The 16,778-nt window shown below is 42.8% G+C and overlaps 1 protein-coding gene across 6 annotated transcripts in view; it reads right to left on the bottom strand.

Annotated features, from left to right (window-relative positions):
• Window positions 1–16,778, bottom strand: part of LOC126088602 (probable ATP-dependent RNA helicase DHX35) — a 221,854-nt gene that overhangs the window by 181,694 nt on the left and 23,382 nt on the right. For all 6 annotated transcript variants that reach the window (XM_049906812.1, XM_049906810.1, XM_049906808.1 and 3 more), the window contains one exon: window positions 8,608–8,822. In XM_049906812.1, coding sequence (XP_049762769.1) covers window positions 8,608–8,822 — 215 coding nt within the window. The remainder of the gene's footprint in view (window positions 1–8,607; window positions 8,823–16,778) is intronic.

Raw genomic sequence — 16,778 nt, 5'->3', positions numbered from 1 at the left:
GCGCGACTCAAGGACCCAACACAAACGCCGCCCCACCATACGTTCGAGCAATTTGCACAAAACGTTGGTGAGGGTAATGGGACGATAGCTGTCCACCGCCAGTGGGTCCGCACCGGGCTTCAAGATGGGGACAATAACACCCTCTCGCCATTGCGACGGAAACACGCCTTCGCTCCAAATGCGATTAAATATCGCGAGAATGTGTCTCTGGCAGTCCCTGGAGAGATGCTTCAGCATCTGCGCGTGGATGCAGTCTGGGCCTGGTGCTGTATCAGGGCAATCGGCGAGGGCAGCGAGGAATTCCCTCTCGCTGAAAGGAGCATTGTATGTTTCAGAACGACGCGTGTGGAATGAGAACGGCGTCCGCTCGGCTCGCTCCTTTAGAGAGCGAAAGGCGGGGGGATAGGATGCAGTCGCAGAGCTCTGAGCAAAGTGCGCGGCAAGCCGTTCAGCAATGGCAGCAGCGTCCATGCAGACAGCGCCATCCAAGGAGAGCCCAGGGACACCCATAGGGGTCTGGTATCCGTAAATCCGCCGGATCCGGGACCACACGAGCGAGGGGGAGAGATGGGAGCCCAAGGATGAGACATACCTCTCCCAGCACTCCTGCTTACGCCGTGCAATAAGACGACGGGCGAAGGCACGGAGCCTCTTAAAGGTGATGAGGGTCTCAAGAGACGGGTGCCGCCTATGACGCTGGAGAGCCCGCCGACGGTCGCGAATAGCCTCAGCAACCTCCGGCGACCACCAGGGTACAGCCCTCCTCCGAGGGTGGCCAGAAGAACGGGGGATGGCAGCCTCGGCCGCTGAAATGATGGACGTGGTTAAAACACGCACCACCTCGTCAATGTCACCCTGTGGGGGAGACTCAATGGTTGCAGCGGAAGTAAAAGCCGGCCAGTCAGCCCTGTGGAGAGCCCAGCGGGGCAAGCGCCCAGAAGAATGACACTGGGGCAGTGACAAATAGATGGGAAAATGGTCACTACCACACAGGTCAGGATGCACTCTCCAGTGGAGGGATGGGACAAGTCCAGGGCTGCAAATAGAGAGATTGATGGCCGAGAACGAGCCATGGGCCACACTGAAATGCGTGGGAGCACCGGTGTTCAAGAGGCTAAGGTCGAGCTGAGCCAACACATGCTCCACGGCCCGACCGCGGTCATCGGAGACAGTCCCACCCCATAGAGGGTTGTGGGCATTGAAATCGCCCAGCAGCAAAAAAGGTGGCAGCAGTTGGGCTATCAGAGCAGCCAGGACATGCTGCGCGACAGCACCATCAGGTGGAAGGTAAATACTGCAGACGGTAATAGCCTGTGGCGTCCACACCCGAACAGCGACAGCCTCTAAAGCTGTTTGTAGAGGTACAAACTCGCTGTGAAGAAGAGTTAAGGACATATATGCAGACGCCACCAGACACCCTTTCATAAGCTGCCCGGTTCTTAAAATAACCCCGATAGCCACGGAGGGCGGGGGTTCGCATTGCTGGAAACCAAGTTTCCTGCAGAGCAATGCAAAGGAAAGGATGACGGCTGATAAGTTGGCGGAGCTCAGCTAGATGGTGGAAGAAACCGCTGCAGTTCCACTGTAGAAGTAGACAGCAAAAACTCTTCACAAAGCCTAAAGAGCCACAGTCATTGACGAGATCGTAAGCACCAAGTCAGAATTCACAAGGAACACTAGGAGGAACTTTTACAGGACCTCCCAGCTGCATACGAGTATAAATGGCTATCCTGGTCTTAACCTCAAGAGGGCTGATGGGAATCTGGCAGCAGTGAACAATGAAGAGCCCAGAACTTTGGAACACTGCTTAAAAGTGAAGAACGCAGAGCAAGATGTCCAAGAACATTTCCAGAGCACATAAACAACAATTCTATTACTCCTACTCCTAACGAACTGCGAAAGATTTCGTGCAAATGAAAAACAAGAAAGATACTGGGGAAAACTCAACCACAGCGGAAATGTTGATAAGTGGAGAGGTAATCGCCATTAATTCCAAGTTAAATGCTGTGGCCTTCTCCACCAGACATCACGGCGCCTAGAGTATCAGCAACCAAACTGACAGCCTGCAGCTGCAGGTTGCCCGCCTTCGCAGCCACACCAAAGCACTACACAACTAACAGGCAATATTGATGAACGGCCACAGCAACAACCACAACAACAACAACAACACCACAGCAAAGACACCTGTGCCACCAGGGGCCACTACCGGCCCATATAAACATAAGGAAGAGGTCGCTGCAGATCCCGGAACTATTTTCACACGTCAACCACGTGACGGAAAATAGTTCCGAGGTACTCATCCACCGAATCGCTATAAAGGCCGGCGCTCGGCCGCACATCGGCAGTTCATTGGCCGACAGCAGACTTGGATAGCTGCTGCCCCGCCAGCCCAGCTTGGATCTTCTCGCTGATCTTTGGATTACGCTTGGTATATCGGAGACGTCTCTGGCAGAGACTAGTAGGAAATTATTTCAGTTGTTTTCTATCTTATTCCTGTATGTAGTTTTAATTCAAATACGGATCACTGTTTTGTGTTGGTGGTATATTTGGAGAATTTGTTTTGGTTAAATGAACAGTCCAATAAATTGTTTTGGACTTTGATCGTTAGTTTCTTCTGCTTACGCAGACATATTATTAAGAGATTGAAAAATCTGAGAAACTCGAATAATATATGGTGAATGGAAAGCTGGAGTGATTCATCCTCTGTAAAAATAAAAAGGATGATAGAACTAATTTCAACAATCATCACTGCATTTCTATCATACCTCAAACTTGCAAGGTACTCTCTGAAGCATTGCAGGCCAGTCTGATTGAGCAAGTAGACCATCAAAATTGCAAATATCGAGGCAGATTCTGCAACGGAAGGTTGTGTGTCAAGCAGATTTGGAGCCTGAAAAAGAGTACTGGAAAACTATACTCTAAGGATCTGGTAGTTGTCTTCTTCAACTTTAAGAAAGCCTATGATAGGGTCACAACTGGTCAGTATTGTTTGACATTGTGAAAGAATTTGGGGTGTGCTCTAAAACAGAGTATTATCAAGCAAACTTCAATGTAAACAAATTCAAATGTAAAAGTCATGGGAGAAAGAGTTTTTAACTGAAACTGGAGTCCAACAGGGTGATGTACTGTCCCCAGTTCTCTTCTGCTGTGTGTTGAGGAGGAGGTCATTTGAGAATGGGAAAAGAAATTTGCCAAAAAATGGTTACTGAAAAAAGTTCTTTGCTTTGACCTCGATATGTGGTTAAGAAACAGACAGCTACAGAGCAGATAAACACACTGAAGGAATAGGCAGGAAAACCTGGCCTCCAAATTTCTTTTGAGGAAACAAAGTACGCAATCAACATCCAAACAGCACCACATAATCTGAAAAAGTACAGTAAAACAGAAGAAGTGTACAGTTCCAGATACCTTGGTGAAACAGTGCAGATGAAAATAGCAGAAAAGAAGCCAATAACTGAAGGCCACTACTTTTCGTGCAACACATGTCCCACAAGGAAAAGCTAACCTCAAGGCACTACAAAAGAGTGATCAAACTGAATACCTATACACAAGTGAAAAGATTGAGCACAAGATCCTTCGCAAAATGATAGGTCCTACGATAACAGATTGAGAATATAAACTTCAAGGAAGAGAAGAGTTATACAGATGTAATGAATGACTGATGGGAGTCAATGAGGAAACAATGATTGTTCAGAGTGTTCCAAGATCAATCAATAAAAATTTTGTATAGTTGTTCAGTTGCCAACTTCTTTGAAAACATGACCTGCATCTTTAGTGATCAGCATCAAAAGATCACAATATGTGAGACACATAAATATTACAATCTTGTGGTACATGTGCAGTTTGATGTTATCATTCCTTTCATCCATGTAACATCTACATCTTAACTGTACTGCCATGGCATCACTGTCAAATTCGTTAGGGCTCAAGTGATCATCGAGAAGTTTACATCAAAGAGATACCAAACTGACAGCTGGAGTTCTAGGAATACCTAGAACAAACTGGTGATGATTATTCACAACCCCTGACGATGATACAGAAAACTTCAAGTCATAACTAGCTGCTAACAGAAGAGAGATCTTTTGGCAGATGTGATGGCAAGTGGGAGCTGGTGATCACATGATAATGTGTTACACCACATTGTAAATATCACACTAAATTTATGCCATTTCTTTTCAGACGCGAACCAGAAATCATACTAAAATTATGTCAATTCTCTTCTAATGCACACTGGTATGCATATAAAATAGACAAAAACATGTTTTTAGCACACACTGTGATAAATAAAAACCAGTGTCAAATGCTAAAATGATGGTCAGCCACACTACAAATCAACTGACAAGGGACACAGCTGTCCATTTACAACTGCACAGACTGTGATCTGATAGTATTATTCTTTGAGCATTGCATGTAAAATACTCTGCAAGTGTAAAGTAGGAGGGATTTTAGAGGAGCAGTTGACGTAATTGCACCATGGCCAAGTGATCAAGTGCACTGACTGAAAACCTGTAGGCTCGGATTCAATTCCTGCTGCTACTGACCTTTTTTTCCCTTCATTTTATCTTATTCCTCACAATGTTAAACTATCATCATAAAATTTAACCCTCTGAATGCTACAAAAGTGCTTTCTGCAATCTATGCTGAGAGCGGCTGCGTTGTCACTGTACTGCTCGCCTAATGCTGCTACCTGTGCTGAGAGAGTGTTCCAGCCACTATGAAATACTTACCCAATTTTAAGGAAGCCATTAGGCGATTTTTTTTCCCTTTCTTTTTGCAGTCTGTAATCTGCACTTGATAAAGGACTGAATTTCCTTTTCATTATGGATCATAGTTACAGTGCTGCATCAAATTAAGTAAAGCATTGCACAAAATTTTCAAGAGTTTGCAATGGTAAAAATGCATTGCACAAACCTTGCATACGGTGATTTTAACCCCTGCATTGCTGTGTATGAAATGTAAATATTATATTGAAATTTTATTTAAAATTGAGGGCAGAATGATTTCATTTTGTTCTAAGTTACTGGTTTTTATATTGGGCGGGTGGTTGCATGCTACATGCCCATTTCTGTCCTTGCACACTGCAAACTGCGATCATAAGAATCATCACATTTCATAAAAGGTTCGAGATGTCAAAACAAGGTTTTCTGAAAATGATAGCACATAAAAAACACACGTTATATATAAGTACTTGAAGCTTTTTTTATTCACCAACATAGGGAAGTAACTCACCCCACCTGTCAATCAGTTCGATGGGACGTCTAAACATGTCAATAGTGTTTAGTTTTCAGAAGACTTATGCATACCGAGTATGGCAGACTTTCAAGCAGCGGTCCACATGTGAGTCTCATAGTCCAGTGGTCAAGTGCATCGACTGCCTATTTGTTGGCTCAGGTTCAATTCCCACTGCTACCACTGGCTTTTTTCCCCCCTCAATCACTTTACTTTTTCTCACAAAAATTATAAAATTTAAATGTATTTCAACAATCCAGTTTATATAAGTAAAATTAACATATTCAATTTAGTTGTGATTACTACCCTTTTAAGTCAAATAACTATGGGCCACCACGCTGTAACACACTGAAAAAAGTCTGCATGAGCCACCACTGACAGTATCACTGAATTGGCAAATATAGTTTTGAAGAATGAAAGACAGAATGACAGATGGGGTGGGGACAGACAGACAGACAGACACACAGACAGACAGACAGACACTGACCTATTTTGTTTCAGATGGTACGAGGGTGTAAAGTACAGTGGCCTAAGATTTTTTAAAAAATAAATCATAATGTCACTGGAAAGTATGCTTAGCTGTAAGACATGAACATCAGTTATTATTTGATTTGAAACCAAAATACATAACCTCAAGTATTCAACAGTGATTGCCATTATTCCGACAGTTTGCATCACCCATCACCTTCCTCCCTACACTGTGTAAGTTGTTTCTCTGAAATTTAACAATTCTAAAAATAGGCTCACACAAAGTATGTTTTAAGCGTACCCATCGATCTCCTGATTTCCTTCAAACTGAATTATTAATATACCAATGCAGCTCTATACCCATTACCCCGACAACCAATGCACCAAAGAAGTCTTAACTGGTGCCATATAAGCACCATACTGGAAACCATCCTCTGGTGCATGGCTTTTGAAACAAATCATGCAAAACCAAAGCTCCAGATTCATACTCTGATGGGCCAATTGTGACCAACTGACCACTGTGTCATCCTCCATAAATGGCATCATATGGAGGGGCTTAGAGTCAGCACACCACTCTCCTGACCCTTATTGGCTTTCTAGATCTCAGAGTTTCTACTTATCACTCAAGTAGTTTCTCAACTAGCATCACCAGGTTGAGTGAAGCCCACTCTAGTCCTCCCACCAATGAAAAGTCCCTGGCCGTATCAGGAATCAAACTCCAGACACGCAGACCAGTGTGCTATGGCAGTGAACTGCTTTTGAAGAAGATACTTCCAATTCATTTACCCATTAGATAGTAACATACTTTAGCCCAGATCATAAATAAGTTTCTCTGCCAACAGTCCTAGTGTTTTGTTAAACACATTCTCAAACAGTGCCTCAGAGGCACTGTTACCCCTTCAGTGTCTTGGAGACTAATAGTTGTGTCAAAAAACGGACCAGCTCCATTAATTGACCCAATACCTGCACTTTCCAGTTTATAAACACTTTTCAGTATTCAATGACACAAATAATGCTGACCTAGATTACCAGAAGTATGTGCATGCACCCCCCACCCCCCGTCCCAGTTCCGTGCAGGCTGGAAGAGCAGTTCAGAAATAGATAGGTTTTGCAATACAGGCATAAATATAATTACTACTCTTATGTCATAATATGTGACACCAACCACAACAAATCACTTATGCATGCACTTGAAACTTGATTGCTGTTACATTATAGAAGTGACATAGAACATCCAAAGGAGAGCACCCAAACACCATTCATGTGATCCATCACCACGGAAGATAAGTGCTATTCAGTACTAAACCAGGCACTATGTAAATAATATTTTAAAAGCAAGCTAATAGGGATGAATGATTTGTACCAGGCTGTTCCAACACTAAACCATAGGGCGTGGGCACGCTCACGCAAGCCTCAACTCATCCTCGGGCAGGCACAGCTACCGCCAGCTGGTGGCTCAATTGCACACATTCTGCAGATGCATGATGCACTTGGCCACCTCTGCCCACAAGTGCTTGGCCAGTGTAGTAGGACTGCATAGACACAGGCTGACTGCCTGACTGCTTGCACATCAGCTGTTTGTCCACCTCTTCCTGTGCGTGCACTGCCATCCACCGACAAGTAGGTGAGCTGGAACAGCCTGGTTTGTATCATCACAACACAGAATTCAGTTGATGAACATGCTGTGAATTACAGTGGGTCTCATGGACTCATGGACCTAGACAATCACAACTGAGCTACGGCTATTACTATCCTATCAAGTCCCCTAAAGAAGACTATTCTACGATGGCACACATGTTCTTACGTCTGGTCTAGTGTAAATATAGTTCTCCCTTCAGTTCCATTGCTTCAAATTTATTCCCTGCCTATTCTGTGTCTTTCACTCATACTGTCCCAATAAAATCTTTCTGGGTTGATTAACAATGTCTTTTTTCAGTCACATGTTTCTCTCTCTCAAGCTCCCTTGAACTCATTAGGAATTTACATGTTTATTTCACATAAAATTTCATCATAACATTTTCACCCAAGTAGAAAAGGTTATAAGAGGTCTAACAAATTAACATTCATTCTGAATCACAGAGCAAATTAGCATTTTCAAAATTATAAGACAAACTGAGGACTGAACCCCAGAACTTTGAATTTTTTGACTGACACCTATCCTCTTTCCCATAGCCTTTACAAATAAACCCAATCTATTTATATGTTTCAACTCACAATCTTTCTACATGTGTCAACTCAGGTTTTCACCAGATCATAGTGTATATTAACAGTTCTTCAATTTTAATTGTGTTTGTATACCATCACTTCCCAATGCCTGGTTGCCCTATGACTTATTTCTTCCATTTGATAAGTACTGGAAACATCAGTTTTGACAGTTTAACCTTCTATATGGTGAGACACGAAACTAAATATGGTGTCTTGCATAAGGTGGAACTCACTTATCTACAGATGTTTCTTAGCAATCGAAAATAAGAAGCTCTACAACATCCAAAAAAATCATCATCTCTTGACTATTTACTTAGTAGTCATTAACGTTACATTTGATCATTTCTATTAATGCTAAAAACCTCATTCACAAGGAGTTTCACTCTATATTTTCATTTGTAGCTGTTCTTTCAGTCTCTCAGTTTTCTCCTAATTTTGAGTTTTGATTGTCAAAGATACATTAAGCAAGCACTGTAACTTAGTCCAATAATAAAGAGCAGTTTTTTAATCCGGAAAAAATGAAAAATATCTAGTTTTGTTATTAGAAATGCACAATGTATGTTAGAATTGCAGCATAAACACAATCTGACAGTTCTATAATGTTGAGCACTAGAAAGATATTAAAACAATGCTTCATCATTAATTATATCTAATTTATTTTCATCAGTGAAATTTCAGTGCATAGTGTTTTCATTTTAATCTCACCTGAGGAACCTGAGTACTTTTGCCACAGCCTGTTTCACCCACAAGCACTAATGTCTGGAAATTTTCCAACAGGTACAATATATGGCTTCTATTGCTGAAGATAGGCAACTGCTGACGCTGCTGTTCCAATGAGAATGAGACATATGGATTGTACACAAACGTCGTGGCATTATTTGGATCAATTTCAGACTTGTCCTCTTCCCACCAATTTTCAGCTGAAATCACAAAAAAAACAAAGTATTGTGTCACATCGCAATCCACTAGCTTTTACCCAGAACATAATGCTGAGCTATTATTGTTGTGAACATACTGCTTTGTAATATTAAATGATAGATAGTTAAAGACTTACAATGTGAAAATATGTATGTAGCACCAATATCTCATGGCAACCAATAAATATCAGCTCTGACACAGACACGAATTGTACCTCCTAACTTTTATGTATCACAGGCTACAGCTGAAAACGTGCCATGTTTTAATTTTATAGACATGAAAGTCAGGTACAGTATGTTTCAGAACTATGTTTCAGAACTAAGTTAGCAGAGAAGAAATGGGACACTATTTACCAAACTAAAGGGTCAGAAAATAAATGGGAAGAAATTTTATAGGACAGTGCTGAAGCATTTCAACTGCTGCTGCCCTCTCAACGAAATAACTAGGGTAGGAACCAACTCTCATCTTTAATCTACGCTGAAACTTACAACTAGACTGATTAAGTTAAGACGGAAATATATATGATCTTGACTGTTTGTATAAGGAAACAAACTACATATATTTAAAGAAAAGTACAATGAAGCCAAAAAAACTTAAAACAGATCTTTTACACTTGAGGAAACAGATAAACAATGATGCAATAAAGCGTTCAGCCAAGATAGGTAAGTAAGACATCCTGGAGACTAATCAATAAACATAGTAAAGCCACCAGCAAGGGACAGAGTGAACCAGTTACCATTAGACATGAGGACCATCTAGTGAAAGATCCAAATGAAGTATGTAATTTATTCAGTAAGCATTTTATCTCTCCTTTTGACCAACAAGCCCCTATTCTAGATCTACAAGCTGCCACACCAAATGATGTCAAGGACGGTAACGAGCTCGAATTTATGGAGGTGAATGAAAAGGAAATATTTAACACAAGAACTAAAGAACAAGCATTCATCTGGATGGGATGGTATCTCAAGTGTGGTGTTAAAGAAATGTGCCAATGAAATAACTAAACCCCTTACCTATCTTATCAACTGTAGTATTAATGAAAACATATACCCAAATGCCTTAAAAATAAGTGTTTACAGCCAATCCATAAGAAGGGAATTAAGAAGAAGACTAATTATAGACCGATATCACTAATCCCTACATTCAGTAGAATATTTGAAACAGTTATCCTATCACAACTCACATTTTTCTCAAGAAACAAAATGCTTCCTGAATCGCTGCATGGATTTAGGAAAAACCTAAGCATGATCACTGCTGTTACCAGTTTCTTCCATCAAGTATATAGCAATATACAACAGGGTATGCACACAGCCGGAATATTCCTTGACCTGAGCAAAACTTTTGACTCGGTAAACCATGAGCTTCTCTTAAAACCTGTGGGCATATAATATCAGTGATGCATGAATGAAACTTCTATCCACCTATGTGGTGAATTAGAAACTGGGTACCAACCTTACACATCAAACTGACAATAAGATCTTAACCTTTAAATCCACAAGCAAAACAGTGACACACAGAGTCGCTTAAGGCTCAATTCTTTGACCTTTTCTCTTTTTAGCATATATTAATGACATTGTACAGTCCATAAACTCTCACATTGTAAATTATGCTGATGACACCTCAGTTTTATTTCATGGTAAAGAATTGTGAGGAACTGAAATTCTCAGCAAGTAATGTAATACTAGAATTAAGTTCAAATTTTCATGCACAAGGATTAAAGGTCAATGTAAATAAATCCCAGATGCTAATATTTACAACTGGCAGCTCACACCACTCTTGCATAAACGAGGTATACGGCATAGTGGCAGAGGAAGCAAATTAGTGTAAATTTCTAGGGGCCCATCTGAACCCAAACCTAAAGTGGATTAGCCACATGTATGTAAAAAAAGTCAGCAACGGGCTATATCTTCTTAGCCAACTGTCCATAATGGTGCCCACCCACACACTTAAAACTCTATTATGAGAATCTGTCCCCATCTTAGCTACTGTATAGAAATATGGAGTTGTGCTGCAAACATTCACCTTAACAGAGTACTACTGCTACAAAACAGAGGGTTAAGGATTATAATGGATTATACTATAAAGACTCTTGCTGTGATGTTTTCAGATAACACAAGTACTTCACCATATACTCTTTGTATATTTATAAATTAATTACTTTTTTGTCTCTCAGAAAACTGAATTAACTAAATGTAGTGATATAAGTGACCACAACACCAGGTCCAAAGAGAATTTCTACCAACAAAGAATAAGATTAAAAATGATGGACCAGAGCCCATATACTAATGGACTGAAGTGGTGTAATAAACTGCCAGAGTCCATGAAAAACAGAAACAAAAAGCAATTCAAATCAAAACTAAAAGAATTCTTAATTGAAAAGTGTGTCTATTCACCCAACGAATTTTAAATGATTAAGTTTAAGAGCTGTAAAATAATGTATAAAAATAATTGGCTGTATTGATATGTCTAAGATGTAATGTATTTTGACAAGCATCAATTTACTGTTTAATTACTATCTGTAAAGCTAAGATCTAAATGTATTTTGCGTTTGTAACTGTACTTGACATGTGCAGAAGCATCATATTGATGACTCCATGCAAAAAAATCGAAATAAATAAAAATTGGGGCAATTCTTCTTTGTAAAAGAACATTTGGAAATGGAGTTAAGCATTTCAGCTTTTGCTTTGCTATCCTCAATTTCAGTTCATGTATTCACTAGGAATAGCACACTGACTTTGGTGCCACTAACAAACTTTAAATATGACCAGAATTTCTTTGGATTTTGTGAAGAGTATTCAAGAATATTCTGCTGCGGTAGTCACTGAAGGCACCACGCATTGATTTCTTGACAGCCAAACACATTTCATTCAGCATCTCTCTTTCTGTAGCCCTATGTTTTCATTTACAAGTATTATGCAGTAATATCTGTTTCCTTAGAAGTTTATTTACAGTGACTGTATACCATGGAGCCTCCCTCCCATTATGAACTGTTCTACTGGGTACATGTCTACCCATTGCATGGTCAGCTATTCTTTCAAACTTGAGCCTCAGTTCCTCTACATGCTCCTGATCTGTGCTGATATTTTCAAGTTTTTCACTGAAATATGACACTACTGATTTTTTTATCTAGGTTACTGAACATATGTATCTTTCTGCTTATTTCAGTTCTCCTTTGCACTTTGGCGATCACTGTTGCCAGAACTGCATCTTGGTCACTGATACCAGTTCCAACGTAGACATCCTCAAAGAGGTTAGGTCTATTTGTTCCCATTAGATCCAATATATTTCCACCATTAGTTTGGTTCCTAACCATCTGTTCTAAGTAGTTTTCAGAGAAGGAATTTAGTAAAGTTTCACAGGATGTCTTATCACACCCACCACTAACAAAACTGTAGTATTCCCAATTAATTGTTGGATGATTGAAGTATCCACCGTTGATTACAATATGATTGAGGAACTTAGGTACAAGTGAACTGCAGTTTTCTCTTAAGTTTTTGGTTACATCAGGAGATAAGTCTGGTAGGTGATACAAGGATCCAATTATCATTTTATGCCCACCCCTGACATTGAGTCTTGCCTGAACAATCTCACTAGCAGCTTCAATTTCTATCTCGGTGGATTAGGGTTTCTTGTCTACTGCAGCAAATACACCACCTCCATTTCCCATTTGCCTATCCTTTCAATATACACTAAAATGTTCCCCAAAAAATCTCACTGCTATCAATTTCAGGTTTCAATGTGCTTTCTGGACAAAGAATTATGTGAGCTCCACTGTTTTTCACAAGTGCTTCAAACTATGGCATTTTGATGAATGTTTCAGCAGTTTACCACTAGGATTTTAATACTCTCACTTGTGGGAGGAATTTCTTTTGATCTTACACTGATACTTCTGGGTTTCCTACAGCTATCATTACCTGTATTTGATGGATGGTTGGCTGGTTCATTGGGGTTGAAGGGACCAAACAGTGAGGTCATCAGTCCCTTGTCTCATATGTGGTCCATTCAGATAGTTTGACATCTCAGAAAAGTCAGAACGATAAAAGGGAAAAGGCTTAAAAATGTAGAAGTGCAGTCGTGTCGTCAATGGTAAAAACAAAATGAGGGGCATGGAAGACAGGACAAAGAAGGGAGCTGAAAATCACGGCAAAGAGACGCAAGGCGGAGCCCAACTGGTAAACCTGCCCGAGGGCGGGAATCAGGTGGGTGATGTCCATGGTTTGGGAACAGGATAGAATAGGAAGGATGAGTGGGAGAGGAACGGACAGCGATTGCATAAGACACCAGAAGCTGGGACCGCCGAACAGAAAGGGGGGGGGGGGGGGGGGGGATCCCAGCTTCAACCAGGAGACTATCAACAGGGCTAGTAGGGAAGGCACCGGTGGCCTAATGGATACCACGATGGTGGACTGGATCCAGCATGTACAATGTGGAAGGAGCAGCTGAACCATAAACTTGACAACCATAGTCCAAGCAAGACAGAACTAAAGCACGATAAAGGCGGAGAAGGATGGAGCGGTCCGTACCCCAAGAGGTGTAGGCAAGGAAGCAAAGAACATTGAGTTTACGGAAACATTCTACTGTCAGGACTCTGATATGAGGCAGCGAAGTCAGGTTGTTGTCAAAAAGAAGACCCAGGAAACGAAACTGTGGGATCACACGCAATCTTTGTGCATCAAGATACAGCTCCGGATCAGGTTGGATCATAGTACGGCGACAGAAGTGAACCACCTGCGATTTTAAAGGAGAGCTCCCTGGAGTTGCCGCTCTGCAGAGGCCATCGAAGAGGAACTAACCCAAATGCAGCAATCATCCACATACAGAGCAGGGGTGACCAAAGGACTGACAGAGGCCACAAGTCCATTGATAGCAATGAGGAAGAGAAGTACACTCAGTACAGAACCCTTTGGGATGCCAGTCTCCTGGGTCCGAGGAGAACTAAAAACAGTACCAACCCGAACCCTGAACAACCAATGGAACAGACACTGGTGGATAAAAATCAGGAGTGGACCCCAAAGACACCACTGATGAAGTGTAAGTAAGATGTGATGGTGTCAAGCCATGTCATGGGCCTTGTGAAGGTCGAAAAATACTGCAACCAAATGACAGCGCTGGGAAAAAGCCTGCCAAACTGCAGATTCCAAGCGAAGTAAATGATAGGAGACCGTCCCTCTCGGAAGCCACACTGGTAAGTGGACAATAGATCCCGAGAATCGAGAACCCAATTGAGCCGACGGGCTACCATCCATTCAAGTAACTTGCAAACAACATTTGTCAGATTAACTGGCCGATAGCTTTCAACAAATAGGGGGTTCCTACCAGGCTTAAGAGCAGGAACCATGATGCTATCCCTCGAAGGGAAGTCACCTTGGAGCCAAATACGGTTAAACACCAGGAGAAGACGTTGCCGTTGTGGAGCACTGAGATGTTTAAGCAGTTTGTTACAAATCAAGTCTGGGCCAGAGGCCGTATCACGAGAAGGAGAAAGTGCAGAAATAAATTCCCATTCAGTAAAAGGTTTGTTGTAAGATTCTGACTGACAAGGGGTAAAACATAAGGCAGATGCTTCGGCCCACTGTTTCTGGTGAAAGAAAGCAGCAGGATAGGAGGCTGATGCTGATGCCGTTGCAAAAAAGCCATCTGGGAAGTGAAGGCCTGGGAGGGTGGACTGCTGATGGCAACCTTGGAGCAAAGCATAGCCCATACCCACGACATAGGGACAGTAGAACAGAGGGAAGAAAAAGTGTTCCCAACATATCCGTTTGCTCTGTTTGATTAAATAACAGGCTTTAGCCCGAAGGCGTTTAAAGGTAATAAGGTTGGCAATAGATGGGTGCCTCTTAAGGTGTTGCAAAGCTCGATGGCAATCACGGATAGCAATGGCAATGGCCGTACTCCACCACGGGACTTGCCGGCGGCGAAATGGTCCAGATGAGCGCGGTCCAGCAAGGCTAGCAGCGCGAACAATCACGTCAGACACGTCATGACAGACGTCATCAATACAACCCGACAAAGAGGAAGAAAACACGACCTGTGCAGTGTATAGAGGCCAATCGGGGTGTGTTGGAAAGACCAACGAGGAAGGGAGCGAGAGAATCAACGGGAAATGGTCACTATCACAAAGGTCATCATGTGGTGACCAGTGCAATGAAGGGAGGAGAGAGGGAGAAGAAAGAGGAAGATCAATGGCAGAAAAGGTACCATGACCGGCACTGAAATGAGTAGGGGAGCCATCATTAAGAAGGCACAAGTCGTGGTCTGCAATAAACTAGTCTATGAGAAGACCTCGTCTAGATGGAAATGCACTGCCCCACAAGGGATGAGCATTAAAATCCCCAAGAAGGAGGAAGGAAGTTGCTGAAGAAGGGCAGTTAAGGCAGCAGGTGTAAGAGTCCTGTCAGGAGAGAGATAAAGATTGCAAACTGTGACCTCAGAGTCCAGGTGGACCCTAACAGCAACAGCTTCCAATGTAGTTTGAGGAGGAATCCACGTGCTAGCAACATCTGTACGGACCAACATACAAATGCCACCAGAGGCCTGCAGGGGGCCGACCCGATTTCGACAGAAAACACTGAACCCACGGAGGGTCGGTGAGTGATCAGTAAAATGCGATTCCTGTAGAACCACGCAAGCTGCAGAGCAAGACGAAATAAGGGATTTCAACTCTGGAATGTGATGGTAATATCCATTACAATTCCATGGGATAACCACAGAACGATGATTCAAATGGGGGTTGAACAGGCTAAAGCCAGTCATGCTGCCGGTCACCACCTGTCACTGACAAGGGGGGTGCAACATCCATGAACAACACGTCAGAATCTGGTTGTAAAGCCAGGGATGGGACTTGTGGTGACACCAGAGGCTCCTTGTCCCAGGACTTATGTTTCTTCTTCTTTTCTATTTTAGATCGAGGAGGGCTGTGTGGCATAAAGGAGCCAGCTGCAGCAAGATCGGGAACAAAGAGATCGGGCGACCTGGGGGCTGACAGACTGTGGTTCTTGCGGTCGGCACGTGGCAGCAGACCTTTGGCGTGGAAGGTGCCGGGAAGGGGTATCCCGGGAGGGACGCCCTTGACCGGCAGATGTCAAAGAAGTGCGACACTTCTCCGGCTGGGGAGGGGAAGCAGTGCCTTGAGGAGAAGGTGTGGGAGCCGCAGGGGAGGGGGGGCGGGGGGGGGGGAAGAGAGGAGTCCAGGACTGGGGTAAGGAAGGGGTGAAGATGTAACCAAAGCATAACTAGATGTCATGGACACAGGGTGAAGACGTGCATACTTCTTGCGAGCCTCAGTGTAGGTTAAATGATCAAGGGACTTACACTCTTTTCCTTCTTATATACTGGGCAATCTGGTGAATGTGGAGAATGATTGCCATGACAATTAACACACACAGGAGGGGGAACACAGGAACTCCCCTCATGGAGTCGATGTCCACAGTCACCACAGAGAGGGGCCTGTGAACAGCGGGAAGACGTGTCCAAAATGCAAGCACTTAAAACATCTCATAGGAGGTGGGATGTACAGCTTCAGGTCACATCAATAAACCATAATCTTTATTTTCTCATGGAGGGTATGCGATTATCCTTCGGACCCTTCTGAACACACCGAACAAAGTGAACACCCCGCCGTCCAAGATTGTCCTGAAGTTCCTCATCATTTTGAAGGATGACGTCCCTGTGAAAAATCACAACTTGAACCATATTTAGAGACTGGTGGGGGGGTAATGGACACAGGAATTGTGCCAAGATGGTTACACACACGAAGGGCCACAGACTGGGCAGCAGAAGCAGTTTTGATCAACAATGAATCCGACCGCATCTTGCTAAGGGAGTCCACTTCGCCAAACTTGTCTTCAATGTGTTCCACAAAGAATAAAGATTTGGTGTTGGTGAAAGTATCCCCATCAGTTCTGGTGCAAACCAGATAGGGGGGGGGGGGGGGGGGGGGAAGGTTTCGCCCCTAGCCA

Source organism: Schistocerca cancellata, chromosome 6 (assembly GCF_023864275.1).
Source record: "Schistocerca cancellata isolate TAMUIC-IGC-003103 chromosome 6, iqSchCanc2.1, whole genome shotgun sequence".
In the NCBI taxonomy this organism is placed as follows: domain Eukaryota; kingdom Metazoa; phylum Arthropoda; class Insecta; order Orthoptera; family Acrididae; genus Schistocerca; species Schistocerca cancellata.
The sequence above is the reverse complement of the archived record's forward strand: the minus strand, read 5'-3'. Positions and strand labels throughout refer to the sequence as shown.